Source organism: Rhinatrema bivittatum, chromosome 1, assembly GCF_901001135.1.
Source record: "Rhinatrema bivittatum chromosome 1, aRhiBiv1.1, whole genome shotgun sequence".
Classification (NCBI taxonomy): Eukaryota; Metazoa; Chordata; class Amphibia; order Gymnophiona; family Rhinatrematidae; genus Rhinatrema; species Rhinatrema bivittatum.
In genome coordinates, this window is record NC_042615.1 from 789,966,149 (window position 1) to 789,985,027 (window position 18,879).

Consider the following 18,879-nt stretch of genomic DNA (forward strand, 5'->3'; position numbering starts at 1 on the left):
AACTTCATGGAATGCCCCCTAGTCCTTCTATTATCCGAAAGTGTAAATAACCGATTCACATCTCATTCAAGACTTCTCGTGATCTTAAAGACCTCTATCATATCCCCTCTCAGCCTTCTCTTCTCCAAGCTGAACAGCCCTAACCTCTTCAGCCTTTCCTCATAGGGGAGCTGTTCCATCCCCTTTATCATTTTGGTTGCCCTTCTCTGTACCTTTTCCAACGCAACTATATCTTGTTTGAGATGCGGCGACCAGAATTGTACACAGTATTCAAGGTACAGTCTCACCATGGAGCAATACAGAGGCAATATGACATTTTCCATTTTATTAACCATTCCCTTCCTAATAATTCCTAACATTCTATTTGCTATTTTGACTGCTGCAGCACACTGAGCCAACGATTTTAAAGTATTATCCACTATGATGCCTATATCCTTTTCCTGGGTGGTAGTTCCTAATATGGAACCTAACACCATGTGACTACAGCAAGGGTTATTTTCCCTATGTGCAACACCTTGCACTTGTCCACATTAAATTTCATCTGCCATTTGGATGCCCAATCTTCCAGTCTTGCAAGGTCCTCCTGTAATGTAATCCAATCCACTTGTGATTTAACTACTCTGAATAATTTTGTATCGTCCGCAAATTTGATAACCTCACTCGTATTCCTTTCCAGATCATTTATATATATATATATATATATATATATATATATATATATATATATATTGAAAAGCACTGGTCCAAGTACAGATCCCTGAGGCACTCCAATGTTTACCCTTTTCCATTGAGAAAATTGACCATTTAATCCTACTTTCTGTTTCCTGTCTTTTAACCAGTTTGTAATCCACGAAAGGACATCGCCTCCTATCCCATGACTTTTTAGTTTTCTTAGAAGCGTCTCATGAGGGATTTTGTCAAACGCCTTTTGGAAATCCAAATACACTACATCTACCAGTTCACCTTTATCCACATGTTTATTTACCCCTTCCAAAAAATGAAGTAGATTTGTTAGGCAAGACTTTCCTTGGGTAAATCCATGTTGACTGTGTTCCTTTAAACCATGTCTTTCTATGTGCTGTACGATTTTGATCTTGAGAATAGTTTCCACTATTTTTTCCGGCACTGAAGTCAGGCTGACTGGTCTATAGTTACCCGGATTGCCCCTGGAGCCCTTTTTAAATATTGGGGTTACATTGGCCACCCTCCAGTCTTCAGGTACAATGGATGATTTTAATGATAGGTTACAAATTTTAACTAATAGATCAGAAAATTCATTTTTTAGTTCCTTTAGTACCCTAGGATGCATACCATCCGGTCCAGGTGATTTGCTGCTCTTTAGTTTGTCAATCTGGCTACTACATCTTCCTGGTTCACAGTGATTTGGTTTAGTTCGTCTGACTTATCACCCTTGAAAATCATCTCCGGAACTGGTATCTCCCCAACTTCCTCATTAGTAAACATGGAAGCAAAGAATTCATTTAGTCTTTCTGCAATGGTCTTATCTTCCCTAAGAGCCCCTTTAACCCCTCGTCCATCTAATGGTCCAACCGACTCCCTCACAGGTTTCTTGCTTCGGATATATTTTTTAAAGTTTTTATTATGAGTTTTTGCCTCTATGGCCAACTTCATTTCAGATTCTCTCCTCGCCTGTCTTATCAATGTTTTACACTTAACTTGACAATGCTTATGTTTTATCCTATTTTCTTCAGATGGATCCTTCTTCCAATTTTTGAAGGATGTTTTTTTGGCTAAAATAGCTTCTTTCACCTCACCTTTTAGCCTCAACGGTAATCATTTTGCCTTCCTTCCACCTTTCTTAATGCATGGAATACATCTGGACTGCGCCTCTAGGATTGTATTTTTAACAATGTCCCTGCCTGTTGAACACTTTTAACCTTTGCAGCTGCACCTTTCAGTTTTTTTCTAACTATTTTCCTCATTTTATCAAAGTTTCCCTTTGAGAGTTTAGTGTTAGAGCTGTAGATTTACTTATTATCCCCTTCCAGTTATTATTTTAAATTTGATCATGTTATGATCACTATTGCCAAGTGACCCGACCACTGTTACCTCTCTCACCAAATCCTGCGTTCCACTAAGAATTAAATCTAAATAGCTCCCTCTCTTGTTAGTTCCTGAACCAATTGCTCCATGAAGCAGTCATTTATTACATCCATGAACTTTATGTCTCTAGCAAGTCCTGATGTTACATTTACCCAGTCAATATTGGGGTAATTGAAATCTCCCATTATTATTGCACTGCCAAATTGGTTAGCTTCCTTGATTTTTCTTAGCATTTCATCATCTGTCTGACCATTTTGTCCAGGTGGACGGTAGTATACTCCTATCACTATACTCTTACCCAACACACATGGGATTTCTATCCAACCTCCCCTTCATAGCGAAAATCCTTGATAAAATGGTTAACAATCAACTTACGGAACACCTTGAAACCTACAACATCTTACAACCTTCACAGCATGGCTTCAGAAAACTATTCAGCACAGAAACCCTACTTCTTACTCTCACTGATACCATCCTCAGAGGACTCGACCATGGCCAATCATACCTCCTAATTCTCCTCGACATATCCGCCGCCTTTGACACCATCAACCACGGAACACTCCTCACAAGACTCAAAGAAATCAGACTACGAGACACTACAATCAAATGGTTCGAATCTTATCTCACAAACAGATCCTACAACGTAAGGATAAACACATCAGAATTCTCCCAAATACCTCTCATACACGATGTCCCACAAGGATCTTCACTATCCTCCACCCTATTCAACATATACCTCCTCCCACTCTGCAAATTCCTCTCAGAATCACGCCTCGCTTATTTTTTGCATGCAGACGACGTACAAATATTACTCCCCATAAACAAAACCATAGAACGCACCCTAGACAGATGGAACCAACTCAGCATAAAGATAACGCCGCTGCTATCTCAATTATCACTCTGCCTCAACCAAAACAAGACTGAATTCCTACATATCTCCAATCAACGTCCCTCAGCCCCCCTCAAAATCAACACCCAAAACAACACAGGGGTGCAACTCACACCATCTACAAGAAATCTGGAAGTGACTATTGACAATGAACTCAACCTCAAGCACCACATCTCCAACATAATCAAAGATGGATTCTTCAAGCTGCAAACACTAAAAAAAAGCTCAAACCCCTCCTCCATGCTCAAGACTACCGAACAGTCCTACAAATAATAATCTTTTCAAAGCTTGACTACTGCAACACATTACTCCTTGGCCTCCCCGAAACCACCATCAGACTTCTTCAGGTACTACAAAACGCCGCTGCCAGGTCCATCACAAACATAAAAAAATGCAACCATATCACACCCACACTAAAAGAACTTCACTGGCTTCCCATCAACCAGAGAATTCAAAACAAAACCCTCACCCTCATCCACAAAAAAATAAACAACAATGAGATGAACTGGTTAAACACTACCATACTCCACACAAAGAAACCTCAGGTCTTCAGACTCTGGCCTCCTCACCGTTCCCAACTCCAAAGCAGCGCACCTCACCTCATCCCGTAAACGAGCCATCTGCGTGGCTGGCCCCACACTCTGGAACTCCCTCCCGCCCCTACTCAGAAATGAACCCTCCACACAAGTATTCAAAAAACAACTCAAAACCTGGCTTTTCAGAAAAGCTTTTCTGCCAGATACTTAGCCTCCCCCCAGGCTCATCCTTTGTGTCGAACATGAAACCATACCGCTGTCGCCTACCCCATGAAACCCACCCTACACCCACCCCTCAGCCCACCATCCTCTCCCATCCCCCTCCCCCCCCCCCTTAGCCGCTTATTAAAAGCCTTCCCTCAAGGACTCCAACTCACTAAGACTTTATTTAAGATTGAAATCTTTAAGTTATATTCCCAAGTTGAAATGATATAATGTTATAATATAAATGGTTCTAATTTTCTATTATACCAGTTATTATACCATGTTATGTAAAATAAGCAATTCTTGCCTTATTTGTTCAGTTATATGTAAACCGATGTGATATCTCGATCGAATGTCAGTATATAAAAGCAAATAAATAATTAAATAAATACATATAGATTCTACTGAGCATTTAGTCTCTTATATGATCTTTATCCTGTTGGACTCTATACCCTCCCGGACATAAAGTGCCACACCCCCACCAAGTTGATCTTCCCTATCATTGCGATATAATTTGTACCCTGATATAGCACTGTCCCATTGGTTATCCTCCTTCTAGCAAGTCTCTGTGATGCCAATTATGTCAATCTCATCATTTACTCCTATACACTCTAACTCTCCCATCTTAGTTCTTATACTTCTGGCATTGCATACAGACAATTTAAAGTGTGTTTTTTTGTTTGTATTAACAACCTGCTTTTCAGTTGTTAGGGATAATTTGGAAATCATTAGCTCAGGTGATTCTTTACATATAGGCACAAGGGCTACGTCTGCTTTTATTGGAACCTCTCTGTTGGGATGCCCTAACTCTCCTGTTTCATTAGTATCCTTCAAGGATACGTTGCTCCGAACCATGCACTGCTGAGTAACTATTGGTTTTCCCCCTTGTTCTAGTTTAAAAGCTGCTCTATCTCCTTTTTGAAAGTTAGTGCCAGCAGCTTGGTTCCACTCTGGTTAAGGTGGAGCCCATCTTTTCGGAAAAGTCTCCCCCCTTCCCCAAAAGTTTTCCCAGGTCCTTACAAAGCTGAATCCCTCTTCCCTGCACCATCGTCTCATCCACGCATTGAAACTCTGGAGCTCTGCCTGCCTCTGGGGACCTGCACATGGAACAGGAAGAATTTCAGAGAATGCCACCCTGGAGGTTCTGGATTTCAGTTTTCTACCTAAAATCCTAAATTTGGCTTCCAGAACCTCTCTCCCACATTTTCCCATGTCGTTGGTGCCCACATGTACCATGACAGCCGGCTCCTCTCCAGCACTGTCTATAATCCTATCTAGGTGACGTGTGAGATCTGCCACCTTCGCACCAGGCAGGCAAGTTACCAGGCGGTCTTCACGTCCACCAGCCACCCTGCTATCTACATTTCTAATAATTGAATCACCAACTATGATGGCCGGCGTAAACCTTCCCTCCTAGGCAATAGCCCTGGGAGACTTGTCCTCAGTGCAAGAGGACAATACATCACCTGGAGAGCATGTCCATGTTACAGGATCACTTCCTGCTACACCAGGGTGATGTTCTCCTACTGAGAGACCTTTGTGATCCAAGGCGGCACTGGGGCTGCCAGACTGGATTTGGGACTTGGCTACTATGTCCCTGGAGGTCTCATCAATGTACCTCTCTGTCTGCCTCAGCTCCTCCAAGTCTGCTACTCTAGCCTCCAGAGATCGGACTCATTCCCTGAGAGCCAGGAGCTCTTTGCACCGAGTGCACACATACAATCTCTCACCAGCGGGTAAAAAAATCATACATGTGACACTCATTGCAAAAGACTGGAAAGCCCCCCTCTTGCTCCTGGACTGCTGCCTTCATCTTAGTTTTATTGAGTTTCTAGTTAAGTTTAGGACACTAAGGGAGTTGGAATTAGAGTACTTTAATTAGTAAATACTTCTGTAAATTTAATCAGCTAGTGTCCTACAAGGGGATGATTAAACTTTCAGTAAGGACTGGTACAATAATATGATTTAGATAAAACCCCGATTGATTTTTAATGAGAAAGTGTCTCTTGCTTAAAAATCAAGGGTTGAGTAGGTGGGAAAGACAGACACCAGAATTAACTATCTCTGGCTTGCTTATTAACTCAGACACACACAAATTCTAAATAATATATCCCTCTATTTCAACTTCCACCAAACTAAGTCCAAAGATTTCCCAAAGCAATATTTACCAATCTTCTTTTAACTACCATTAAATTGATCTTCACTCAATTAATTGAAGGGTCTGAGATTTGCGCGCCGTTAGGCCCTCTTCTACTGCAAAAGGTGCGGGGCCTCTGGAAGCTGGGGCTGTGGAATTCAATCTCTGGATCACTTGCGGTGACCTCTGGACTCCTCTCCCAGGGGATGCTGGGAGCAGTATGCAGATGAGCCTTCTGGTCCTCTTCTACTGCACTAGCCAGATAAACTTACATGGCTAATTCTGGTTGGAAGAATTGATGTCCTAACGATAAGTGAAAAAAAAATCCAATCTCTTCCCCCCACCCCCAAAAGAACAACCTAGCAGGCAAGTAGCAGCAGCCTATCTCACAGCCATCCCCAACCCCCAAGATAGTATAAAAATTGTGTGATCCAGTGCCCAAGCTAGTATAAAAATTGTAGCCAAGTGTCCCAATCCCAACCTCGTCAATCCCCTACCTTTAAAGCAAGTTTCCTCAGCATCCCTACCAGACCCCAGTGGGTTGTTTCCCCTGCCAGCAGATGGAGAGAAAATCTTTCTAAGCTGCATTTGCCTCTTAAAAGCTGAAGCAAGTTCTCTGTTTTCTGCTAACGGTGCAGATCATGCAGGAAAAAAGCCCCTAGTGACAGGAGAACGTGGGGTTACACTTTCCGTGCAAGGGACTTAAAATCAAACCTTCAGTACTGTAGGAATTTTCCTTTCCCCTGAGAGCTCACAATCTTAAATTTGTACCTAAGGGAATGGAGGGTAAATTGACTTCACAAGGAAACATCAGTGGGATTTGAACCCTTGCTTCCCTGGTTCTCAGCTTGCTGCTGTAACTACTAGGCTGCTTCTCCCATTCATGAAACCTATTATAACATTAAAATAACTAAGCTCAATTTATTACAAAGTCAGTCGCTAAGATCTGCCCAAAATGTATTCAGCCACTCCTGGATCAGAAAATACAGGAGGATGATCATTATAAAAGTAACGAATTCCTAAGCTATACAAAATGAGATGTGTGTTAACATTGTCAACTAAAGATAGGTTGATTCGGTCCTAAAAGGAGGATAGACTGTTACTTATGCTCCAAATGCCTTTTTAAAGACTCAAGATTTTAACAATTCTGGCCTTCAAGGGGCAGCTTGTACCAGGTGATAGTAAAGCAAACTAACTTCGGCAGCATGAGGACTAACGAAGAAAGGGTGCAGTTAGAGTTTTATGGTATTAAATGGGAGATTCGGGGACAATATTCAGCCGCTGAATATACCCAGCTATCTTAAAGTGAGCTGCATATGTTTAGGACAGGTCAGCAGCACAACCAGAATTAGCCATGTAAGTTAACTGGATGGAGTTAACTAACTCCACTCCTCCCCGAAAAGCCTCTCACCCGCCCCCCCCAATGTATGCGGTTAAATTCTAGCCGGATAAGTTACTTAATATGCTGGTTTTGCCTTTTAGATGAATACATTTTCAGTTATCCATCTGAATGGCTTTTGAATAACGACCTCTAGGTATCCAGGGCTGGTGCCTCAGATGGGTTTAAAGACAAGGCAAACAGTTTTATAGAGTATATTCGGCTAACTGGGAGCCAGTGAAGTTTATAAAAAAAAATAAGGGACAATGCTGCCCCTGTATTTTGCTTTGGAGATAATCCTTGCCGTGGAATTTTGGACTAGTTGAAAGCAATGCAGATGTTTTGGGGTTTGTTTTTTTTAAAGGAATCCTTACTGAAAGGCTATGGTGATAACCCAGTCATGTAAATGCTAGTATTTGGATGATTGTGCTTAACTGGTCAGTACCCAAAAAGTCATTAGTGTGTTATATAAGATGTATGGCAGGTCTTCCGCATCTATGGTACCATTGTCAGAGCACTATCGACTCCTAACCATCTTTACCATCCAAAGGACCTCATGTCGAGCTGTATTTGGTTTATGTCCAACCACTTCTCACATTTGGCTGACAGTCCTTAAGTTTTTGTAATGCCAATTTTCAGTTAGATGCCAAAAGCAGGTACACCTGTATGTCATTTGCGTGAAATTCTTGAATTAACTGACCTAACAGTACTATGTACAAATTCTTCCTAAATTCTCTGGATATCTTTTTTTTCAAGCCATGACAATATCTTTTTTTTTGTGCTCTGAAATCTGCCTTTATGACAGTTGAGTTTTTGTTGGCTTTCATCCTCCAGAGGCCAAAAATAATTGGAGTGACTCAAGCTCTTTGTGAGGCTTATACTGTATTGTACATGTAAAGGCACCCCAAATTTGCATCTTGCTAGTGGAGTTGCCCTTAACAGTTCTGGCCACAGTGGACTTAATAGACTCTACCCCTGTTTGAGGCCAATGCAGAAAACTGAGTGTTAAAAACATACACTGAAATACACTGCAATTTCCTAATGCACAAGCTAATTTTATGCAGATATAAATGTGCTAGAGCTAATACTGTATGCAGTTAGAATCCAGAAAAGTATTCATAGTAATGCTAGAATTCAATGCTGCTTTTATTTTTCTGTGTTCACTATCAGATGTGGATATTTTGAAGCGGCACTTAGCCCTCTGCAGTCTGTATAAGGAAGTGTTGATGATGATGAACAATGCCAGTGTGACAACTGCAGAGTCTCTGCGGGGCAGCCTGCAGACCTGGATTGATAGTAAAGTGCATGGACTGCTTGTGATGCCCCTTTTAACAGCAGCATGTCAGAGTCTGGCATCCGTCCAGCATATGGCCGAGACAGTAGAGGCTTGCATTATAGCCTACTTCAAAGATGGTAAGACAGAATAATGTATTGTTTTTTTGGTCTTTTTTTATCATTTGCCTTTAAAAATCAAGAGCATTATTAATTGTTTTGAAAGTTCTTTAAAGGTCATAGGGAAAAGGATTTTCACTTTTAAATCTCCTCCTTGTCATTCCACCATTAATTCTGTGTTTTAATACACTCTGACTTTTCTCTGTTAAATGCTTTTACACTGCCTTGTACACTGTTCAGCAGTCACTGAAATGTAGGACAGGCTTACATGTTATGCCGATTTTCAAAAGCACAAGCATAAATGCACACACACTTACACCTGCTATAGGTGGCTAGGGCTGAATATAGGGCAGGTGTGAATGTGTGCATGTACATTTATGCATGGGCTTTTGAAAATCAACATTATTCACATAAATGATTTCCCCACCCACTTCTGCCCCTGGAATGTCTCATTTTTGTGCCCCTAAAATACACACTTAAGTTACTTGTGTGCCTTTACATGCACAGCCTCCCCCCACCCTGCCCCAGGCAATTTTAAAAAGCCAATTTAGGCATGGAAATCGTTTTGAAAATTCAGCCCTAAGTGAATACATGAGGCTCAGGCAAATGAAAGTGCTTGCCTAAGGTCAAGACAGTGGCAGAAAGGTGACTAGCAGTCAGGTCTCTTAATTCTCAACCTGGTACCCTAACTACAAAGCCGTTCCCTATCTCTGTTAGACAGCAGAACACTTTTGCTGTTTTTCCCACCTAGTTACAAATAAGATCTCGGAGAGACTAAGCAGAAAAGAGCCCAAGCAGTCTATTATATTATTTTATAATTTGTATTTTGTAAATATTGTACTTCACTTTAGGCATTAGAATGGTAAGGCAAGTAACAAGTTCCCTAAATAAATACATTCAAATGTAATATAAAATTCCATATAGTATATAAGTGAGGTCTGACCAGTAGCCCAGAGGCACTGCTTTGGAAAAACGGTGGCTCCCAGATCTGGCTTCTGCTCTTCCCGGCCGGCTTGAAGAGCTGCAGAGCTGGAAATCACAACCTGTAAGAGGAAGGAAGTCCCATCCCTTGTATTGCATTGACTGGCTGAAGAGTTCATTTGCACTGGGCTCTGGGAGGATCATCAGTTTGTGTGTCTTAGCCAGAGGGCAGTCACTGTAATGGGAGTGCATGAAGGAACTTAAATTTGGGAACAATCACTGGGTGGCTGGGAATGAAAAATCGTGGGGCCATAATCTTAGCTTGAGTAGGTTCATATTGAGGTGGAAGCTCAAGGGAGCAGCAGGAAGTTAGTAGCAAAAAGGAAATGGAGGCATTAACCTGCCTGATCACCCAGAGCAAGGAACAAGTATAAAGGCATCAAGAGAGAGGAATAACTACAGGGAAAAGGCAATGATGCCCTTGTACTGGTCTTTGGTGAGGCCTTACCTGGGGTACTGTGTTCAGTTCTTATGAGGAGAGACTGAAGGCTCTGAATATGTATACCCTGGAAGAGAGGAGGTGCAGGGGGAGACATGATACAGACCTTCAGATATCTGAAAGGTTTTAATGAGGCATGACCTTCGGAGCTTTTCCTTTGGAAAGAAATCAGTAGAACTAGGGGTCAGGAAATGAAACTCCAAGGGGGATGACTCAGAAGCAACATCAAGAAATACTTCTTCACGGAGAGGTTGGTAGATGCCTAGAATGCCCTTCTGTGAGAGGTGTGAGGTTGAAAACAGTGTAAGACATGTACATCTACCCAACAACATATTTGCGGACCTGAAAGATAGGCGGCATGCAGTGTTTTTACACTTAGCCGCCTATCTTACTTAGCCAGATAATGATTTTTCAGACTTATCCAGCCATGTTGCTGCAAAGCTGGCACTTACCTGGAGAAGTCAAAATATATCTGGCTAAGTGGCACAAATCTGCTCTACGCATATAGTTGTGCTCCCAGTTTTAATCATTTACTCCAGAAGATTTAACTCCCGTAGTTTTCTTATCGATTGTCGGCTTTTACACATGTAATTCCTCGAATTTTGTAAAATGTGCATGAGAAGGAAATTAACGGTTTTACCAGTGAGTCCACCTGTTTGGAAGGTCTGTCTGCAGCTTGGGAATGCCCCCCTGGCTCTTCAGCCTGAAGTTACCCCCGTGTCACCCAGTCATTTTTTCACTTTTAAGATGTTTACGACCAATTACGCCTGATACTGAGCAGCAGTAAATATATGCAAGTAAAAGGCGGACGCGACGCTTTGGCAGGTTTTAAAATAGCAACTTATTCTCATAAATGTTGGCCCTGCCCTAGAATGCACCTAACATGCCCCTTTTTTACACTCATTCTGTTGCTCATGCACGCGCACATACGCACGTACTTTGCCATTTTTAAAATACGAGTTGTGTGCAGTCGACCCATATGCTCACATATATGGACTTTTTTATGCAAGCAACTCTTTTAGAATTCACCTATGTATGTTTAAATTTACTCACATATGTGAATAAATGTATAAAGGCCAATTCTGTGCATAAACTGTGTTTTACAAACAGAAATTCTTTTGAAAATTACTCCCGTAATGGCATATACAACAATATCTGATTCTAACTGGTATGAGTCCCACAAAGCTTGGGGCAGCCCTCCTTAGTAGAGGGCTAGTGTGAGCAAAATTGTTTTTGCTAACTTATGAAAATCCAGATAATCCTGGGTTTCTCTGATTTCCTTGGACAACATATTCCAGAGCTCGCATCCAAATCATCGATAAGTGCGAAGCCGAGCAGTTTTTGAATGTGCTCCTTTTAGTGAAGATAAAGCAATCTGAGATCGGTGCAGAGGCCGACCTGGAAAATAAAACAATGGTATCCTGCCCCAATTCCCATTCTCTTGAATGCCAAGCATATGATTTTAAAACAAATCCTAAGATGGAAAGGTAGCCAACAAAGTTTCTTCAGTATAGGTGTTATCTGGTCCCTACCGTTTGCATCAAAAATGATGTACACGGACACATTTTGTACCAATTAGAACAGACCTGTATTCTTTTTGGTCATTACAATAATCAAGTCAAGACATGGGCCTGGGTTATCTTAATTAGCTGATTTTTTTGTCAAAAAGGAACATACCTGATAAATCAGCCAAAGCTAAATGAATTTTTATGTGGGATCATAGGTTCTCATCGATGATCATACCAAGATCAGGCAATATAAGCTCGTAATCAATCAGAAAAGATCCAATCTTTGTGATTTTCCTTTACCTGTCCAGTTGGAAAGGCTAAGGGTGGAAGAGTTGGGTGAGCTGAGAAGTTGGAACAATAAACTTGGAGAATTGATTTCACAGAAAAAATCAAAACTTATCAAAAGCTAAGATATGCTTGAAAGTTACAGAATGGGAAATCACATATTCAGAAGCCTGAACATATGTCATCAATAAATACAGTGCATACAGTGATTATCATGTTTAAAGTAAAAACACTAACTACAGGTCCAACCTGGTGGAATGGGCCAGGTTCAATCCCCAAGCTGGGTCTTCTGCTCCCTGGGTTGGCTGGGATAGGATACTGCAGAGGTAGAATTCACAGCCTTCCAGGACTGGAGAGGAATCATGGTCATTGCTTAAGGGTGATACCTAGTGGCTGGTTTCAGGGCCAAACTCTGTCGCTGCAGTGATAGGATTAGGTATGTTGGGGAAGGAGGGATGGATATGAAAACAGAAAAAATCCTTGGGTAGTTGTGAATGAAGGCCTGGTTCTGATTGACCTAGTAATATGAAGGAACAGGAGCAAACTGCCAGGTAAAAAAAAAAAAAAAAAAAAAGGCATGAACTACAAATATCAAGGGCAAAGATTAGCACAGAGTAAGAATAAGTCATGGGAATTCTGGTTTCTAGAAATTTCACGGTCCGGCAGAAGAATTTATACTGTAATGTCTCTTTCTCCTAAATGCTAATTCATTATTGTTTGATTTTCCCTTATTATGGATATGTATTGATCTCACAAGTCATTGGATGTTAGTATGTGCATTAGGAGAAAGTATTCATGTTAATAGAGATTATATAAGTTGAGCGGTATATTTAAAATCCATTATTCTGTCTGTCTTTGAGAATCTCTGCTCAGCGAGAATTCAGGATGGGGTCCTCTCCTAGCATCTCTTCAGGTTCCAGAGCTTACAATGGAAGAGTTTCTTCAGGAGTGCTTGTCCCTTGGAAGCTACCTGACACTTCATGTATACGTACTCCAGCGTCTGAACGCAGAACAAACTTTAACCAATGAAATGAGAATGCTCATAGTAATCAGCAAGTGGCTGGAACAGGTGCAGCCCAGGTATTAATTTTGTAGCAAAAAAACATCTACAGATAGATTTTGGTTGAACAATGATCCAGTGGAATTTGTCTAGCTCAGAACCTCTTTATCTAGCACAGGATTTCTTTTACTGACAATAGCTTGTTTTGTTAGCTGCTGCTGCTGCTGCTGCTACTACTACTACTACTACTACTACTACTACTACTACTACTACTACTACTACTTTCTAAAGCGCTGCGAGACATATACAGTGCAGTACAGACTTACATGAGGGACATTCCCTTCTCTATGGAGTTTTCAGACTAATCAAAACAAAAATATATGACAAACGAGGCTGGGGGAAGTGTATTTATTGTTGAGAAATACTTAGGATTTAAAAGCAGCTTCAAACAGGTGAGTTTTTAAAGTGGATTTGAATATGGCCAGGGAGGGAGCCTGACACATGGACTCAGGAAGTCTGTTCCAAACATATGGCACAGCAGTGGAAAGCACGATGGAGAAGGGCACAGATAAGTGACTTGTCGGATGAGCAGTGTTTTCATGGAAGGGTATGGGGGAGAGAGAAGAGAAGATAGGAAATGAGGAGCTGCAGAGTGAATACATTTATAGGTAAATAAGAAGATTGAATCGTATACAGAAGCATACAGGGGGCCAGTATAGTGACTTGAAGAGTTACATGGTCATGGTGACGTTGAAGATGGATAAATTGTGCAGCTGAATTGTGAATAGATTGCAGTGGAGAAAGATGGTAATCTAAGGTAATAAGAGTGGATGAGAATTTTGGGAGCATGTTCAGAAAGGAAGGGATGGATCTTAGCAATGTTATAGAAGAAAAGCCGTTGCACTTTAGCAGTGTTTTGAATGTGCATAGAGAAGGAGAGAAGCCCCTGTTGAGGAAGCAGGGTAGCTAAAACAGCAACAAAACAACATCATTAATTGTGTTTTATTGATGTATTGATTTAAATTTGTATTCTATTTAGAAATCATTCTGTCTTTCACTCTTACCTTAGTTGTCAATAGTCTGGACTATAATGCCATTAACATTCTGTTTCCATATCCTGCCTGCATAATTCATTGCCTTCTCTTTGCTTTGTATCCTTTCCCCGCTCACTCCCATCCCCAGTTCATGCATCTGACAAAATGAACACTGTCCTCGAAAGCTCATACCTCAATAAATTGGTTAGTTTATAAGTTTGCCTCTCACCTCTTGTTGTTTTTTATTTTTCATGAAGTTAGCTACTTGAGTTCTAGCTTACTTCCCGGAAACATAACTTAAAGGGGACTATGGAACCGGGTCAAACCACCCCAGTAATGAAAGTAATGAAAAAACCCGGGGTCTGTATAGTTCTCAGAGGACAGCAGGATGTCAGTCCTCACATATGGGTGAAATCATTGGATGGAGCCTGGCCCGGAACTTTGATCTCAAAGATTTTAGAGCTTTCAAACATGCCCTACTGAGCATTTCTATCTGTAGTTATCACCCTGACCCCTAGGCAGAGTCCCTCAGTCTCTTTCTTTCCATGGAGCCAATGTTGTCGCAAGAGCCATGTGGTCACAGTATCAGCTTTTCTCTCTCTTCCCAATTTTTGTAGTGATTTTTTTTCTGGAGTTGCAGTTGTTTTTCTTTTTCTTTCTTTATGGTAGTTTGTTTTATTTTATATTCTCTTCTTTTCAACTTTTTGCCAGCTGTATGGCGGGCCTTAGTCGCTGTGCAGCTTTGCAGAGTCTGATTCTATCCCTTATTAAATAAATATTGCATCTGCAGTTTAGTTCCTGTGTCCTCTCCTTGCTCTATCTGTTTTTCTGACTTTGGTGCTGACAGGACTAATGGAATGCGTTCTGGATGATCCATGTAGGCCACTGAAGCTGGGGACTCGCCTGAGTTCTACCCGAGCAGGAGATCCATGTTTTACCGATTGATCGGGCTCGAGAGCTACACCATTCCTGGGGGAAGGTGGGGGGGGAGAACTCATCTTCCCCACATTCTAGTGGGGTACTAGTACATACCGAAGTGGTATGTACTAGTACATGAACTCCGGTATATAAAAGCCTTTAAATAAATAAATAAATAAATAAATTCTAAGGAACTAGTCTCCACAAGCAGGAGCCTAGATGATGTAGCCTCCCCTCCTGCTTGCTAGTGCTGGCACTGCAGTATCCTTGTAAGAGATGGTGAGTAGGAGACTGGGCAAGGAATGTTACTGCTGCACCTTCAGTACTATGCCTGGTAACATTTGCCTATGCATGTTCATACCAGCGCACTGATGGTCTGATGTGTTGATGTCAGCACCACATCGGGGACCAAGAATGCCCTTGAGCGCCATGGTCTCCCTTGACACCATTGAGGTGCTGGGGTGCCATCGAGGTTTGTGACCGTTTTTGAAGCCATAAGAGTCATCAAGCCGAGGCTGGAGGCGGAAACCCGGTGCCGAAGGAAGCAGTGGGTGCTGTTGTGCGCCATATATGCCATTGAGCACCGTGGGCTGATGAATAACCTGAGAATCTGCACCTTCCCGAGCATCATTGAGTGCCATGGGCCTCGAGGCAGTGGAGTAGCGGCATCGACTTTGAGCGTTGCGAACTGGACCGCGTCGGGGATCAGGAGTGCCATTGAGCGCCATGGTCACCCTCGATGCCATCGAGTACCGTGGAGGCTATCAGATTTGTTTGCCAGTGATGCTATTCATAGCTGCTCTTGATAATGTTGAGCAGGGGCACTGGGGTTGCTCTCAAGTACCTGATTGCCCTCAAGACCATTGACTGCCAGGACACAGGGGCTCTGAAAACCCTCTAGCGCTCGCAAACTCTCATGCTGACAAAGGCTTTAGGCCTGGGATGGCTGCAGTGCCATCGAGCAACAGTGGTGTCATCGACCTGAGACACCCTGGAGTGCCAAGGTGTTGGAAGTGCTTATAAGCCCCCTTTGCAGTGTCTGGAAGTTCCATCAATGGTGTAAAGCTGTTGGGTGCCATGGGAGCTGATGCTGTTGTGTGCACAGAGCCGCTATACAGTGCCAAAAGCACTGAGATCATGGAGCATCAGAGGCCCTGTGGGGCTTCGAGCAATCTCGGTGCCACCAAGTGCTTGGGTTGCTATCAAAGCTAGCATCATCCATAGGCACTAACATAGATGCTATCGAGCCTGTAGCATTAACGCTCTTGGGTGCATAACTGAGCCAGGGGGATCTGTCGAGGACACCAACCATCATCGATTTCTTTCAATGCTGATGCAGCATGGTGCTGCGGGGCACCCAGTGATGCATCTGTGCTGCAGGGCCTCCACATTCAGGCACCATGGGCATCATCGATACCACTGACCATTGACTTCTTCAGGCACTGGTCTCATCAGTACTGCCAACCCTTGGATATTTTCGGCCTGCGGTGTTTGCGAGTCATCTGCGCCTTCAGGCATCGTGTACACCATGGGTGCTGCCCAGCTGTCATTGTCTGCAGGCGCCTAGGGTGCCATCGATGGCACTATATGCTGTTGAGCATGGCAGGCGCCTGTGGTGTGGTCAAGCGCCGTCAGAGCCCTAGGCATGGCATTGGTGCCATAGATGTGATCCATCATGTATGAGTGTTGAGGACACTATTGCTAACAGGAGCACTACAGTGGGCACCAGTGGACGCAGTCGGATGCTGCACGGCACCACTGCAGAGCACTATGGGCTTTGCTGTTATGCGACAGAAAGGTGGTGAGACATTCATAATATATTTAGGACCCGCACTCAGCTGTTTGGAGCATTGTCAAGTATCTTGGGTAACATGGAGGCAATGCCACCCACCAACAGGGTTGGCCATAGAACCCATGTGGCACTGGGGTCGCTGTTGTCACACTATACATGCTGACTTCATTAGGAGTTAGTGCAACAGTAGCGCGCATCATAGGTGGTTGGATACGGTGGGGGTCATCTTCTCCTCCAAAGCGCCTCAGATGCTGGCAGGTGTCATTGTCTCTGTTGGTGCCATGTACAGTCATGCCAGATACGGCAGGATCATAAAAATGGAAGGCACTGTTCCTCCAGTTACCCTGTAATGTAGGTATGTGATTCTTCTGAATCTCTTAGGCCAGGACCTGCGGACGTTGGGGGGACAGCAGCAATAGTCATTGGAACATTCCTGCTGGTCTATGGATTACTATGGTGGCCTACCCTGTTTGCTTGGGTGGACACCTGCAGCCAATTTGGTCACTTATGAGCCTCAGTGGTCAGCGACAGTATTCTCCCTGGAGAATAGAAAGGTTTTTCGGGATCGGAAGGCCCGGATTCTCATTGCTTTCCTGTCCCTTTGGCAAGGGGAGATGTGACTGGTCTTCTAGAGGCAACCCTTATGGATTCCCCCTTGGATGCCTAGAAGGAAGTGGCCCATGTTCTCTGTTTCCCAAAAAGGGAGTTCATTACCTCTGACTGGCGTTCGCTCTCTGTTTCCCGATGGGATCTGAGAGTAAGTCGGGCATTAGTGTTCTTTGCTAGGTTATCCTAAGGCTCAGCAGGTCTATTTCACGAGAAAGTTATTCTGTATTCGGTCTCCCTGTTGTACCTGGAGTCTCCCCTTCAGAGCAGCTCCCAGGTGAAGATTAAGTGTTTCTCCCACGCAGGAGTCACCTTTTTGATACTTGCTGAGAACAATGTGTGGTTTTTGTGGATGATCACTTTTGCCAGTCATTCTCACATGTGACACCCTACCTCAGTGAGGAGGTCCATTTGCATCCCCGTTGGCAGGTATGCCTTTCAACCTCTTGTCATGTCCATAGCTGCGTGAGTTAGAGGATGAGGGACACTGCAGCAGAGATACTACACTTTTGTTGCAGTGGCTTGTGAGCTATACTTCCCCCGTTTTAGGGATAGACCTGTCTGCAGGCAGGAAAGTTCTGGTTCATGCAACCATTTTTCCATTTACTTGACTGCATAATTCCTTCACGAAAGTATACATAATCATGACCTTGTGTATTGATACCTAGGCCAGGTTGTTGGGCAGTCTGTTCAGTGATCAGATTGACCCTGCCCTGCTGGTACCCTTCAAGTTGCCAGGTCAGTAAAGGGATCCTGTTTCTACAGAGGCTTGCACTGGCAGCACCCCTGCTTTTCTGTCTTTTGGTGGATTTCTTCCCCAGGAGGTTCACTCTTAGTTTTCACTGTTCCTATCATGTTGAGAGGTCTATCTCAAGGGGTAACTCCCTACTGCAATCAGCAGTGAGTTGTTTGGTTGGAATTGATAAATATGGCCTTGCAGTTTTTTTTATATTCCCTGCAACCCCGGGATCTGCCTTGTTGTGTTCTTTGCTTTTTCCAACTTCCGGTTGGAATGTTGGGAGGGGGGAGTTAGGGCATTCATGGTCTATCTTAGTGTATACCTGCAAGGATCAGTACACCACCTTTTCCCTGTTTTTTTTGCCAGGTTCTGGCCAGTACTGCCTTTAGCTTTTCATACTTCACTGGGTTGACCAAAGGGCTTTCCTGCTTAACTGAGTTATCCTGTGGCAAGATGGATAGGCCTACCCTTGACAGAGTGAGCATGAGGCCTAGCTTAACTCCCTAGTTGGGCTAGTGACCCCATTTCAGGGATTGCCTTTATGCCCTGACACTCTAGACGTCTGTCTTGTTTGGTGAGATCTGTCTGGTATTTTGGCAAGTAAGGTCGGCCACAGACTTGGCTGCTGTTGCTGCTTCTTCATCCAAGTGTTGCTTGTTTTTTTTCTGCCCCTTGTCTCTGTTAGCCAAACATTGGGCACACTTCTGCAAAGGCATTCTGTCCTTCAGATGCTGGTGGCCCACAGATGATGCAGCTCAGGTTTTAGCCTGAGTTTTTATGTTGGCCTCCATCTCTCTGAGGTCTGTTGAAGAGTGGACGTCTTTACCACTGAATGTTGATGTACACGTTCATCATATGGTAGCAGTGCACCTTATTTTGTAAAACATTATATACAGTATATACCATTCAGTATTAGAGCAATGATAAAAGAATATTATTCATTAGTTCTCTTTTATGGTCATCTGCCAGTATTGATT

At 43.0% G+C, this 18,879-nt stretch overlaps 1 protein-coding gene and 1 long non-coding RNA gene across 2 annotated transcripts in view; one reads left to right on the forward strand and one right to left on the reverse strand.

The window, feature by feature from the left end:
• Positions 1–18,879, forward strand: part of EPG5 (ectopic P-granules autophagy protein 5 homolog) — a 335,394-nt gene that overhangs the window by 308,793 nt on the left and 7,722 nt on the right. The window contains exons 40-41 of the mRNA XM_029580866.1: positions 8,379–8,621; positions 12,674–12,893. Of these exons, the coding sequence (XP_029436726.1) occupies positions 8,379–8,621; positions 12,674–12,893 (463 nt within the window). The remainder of the gene's footprint in view (positions 1–8,378; positions 8,622–12,673; positions 12,894–18,879) is intronic.
• LOC115078160 overlaps positions 1–18,879 on the reverse strand; it is a 123,329-nt gene that overhangs the window by 94,919 nt on the left and 9,531 nt on the right. The window lies entirely within an intron of this gene.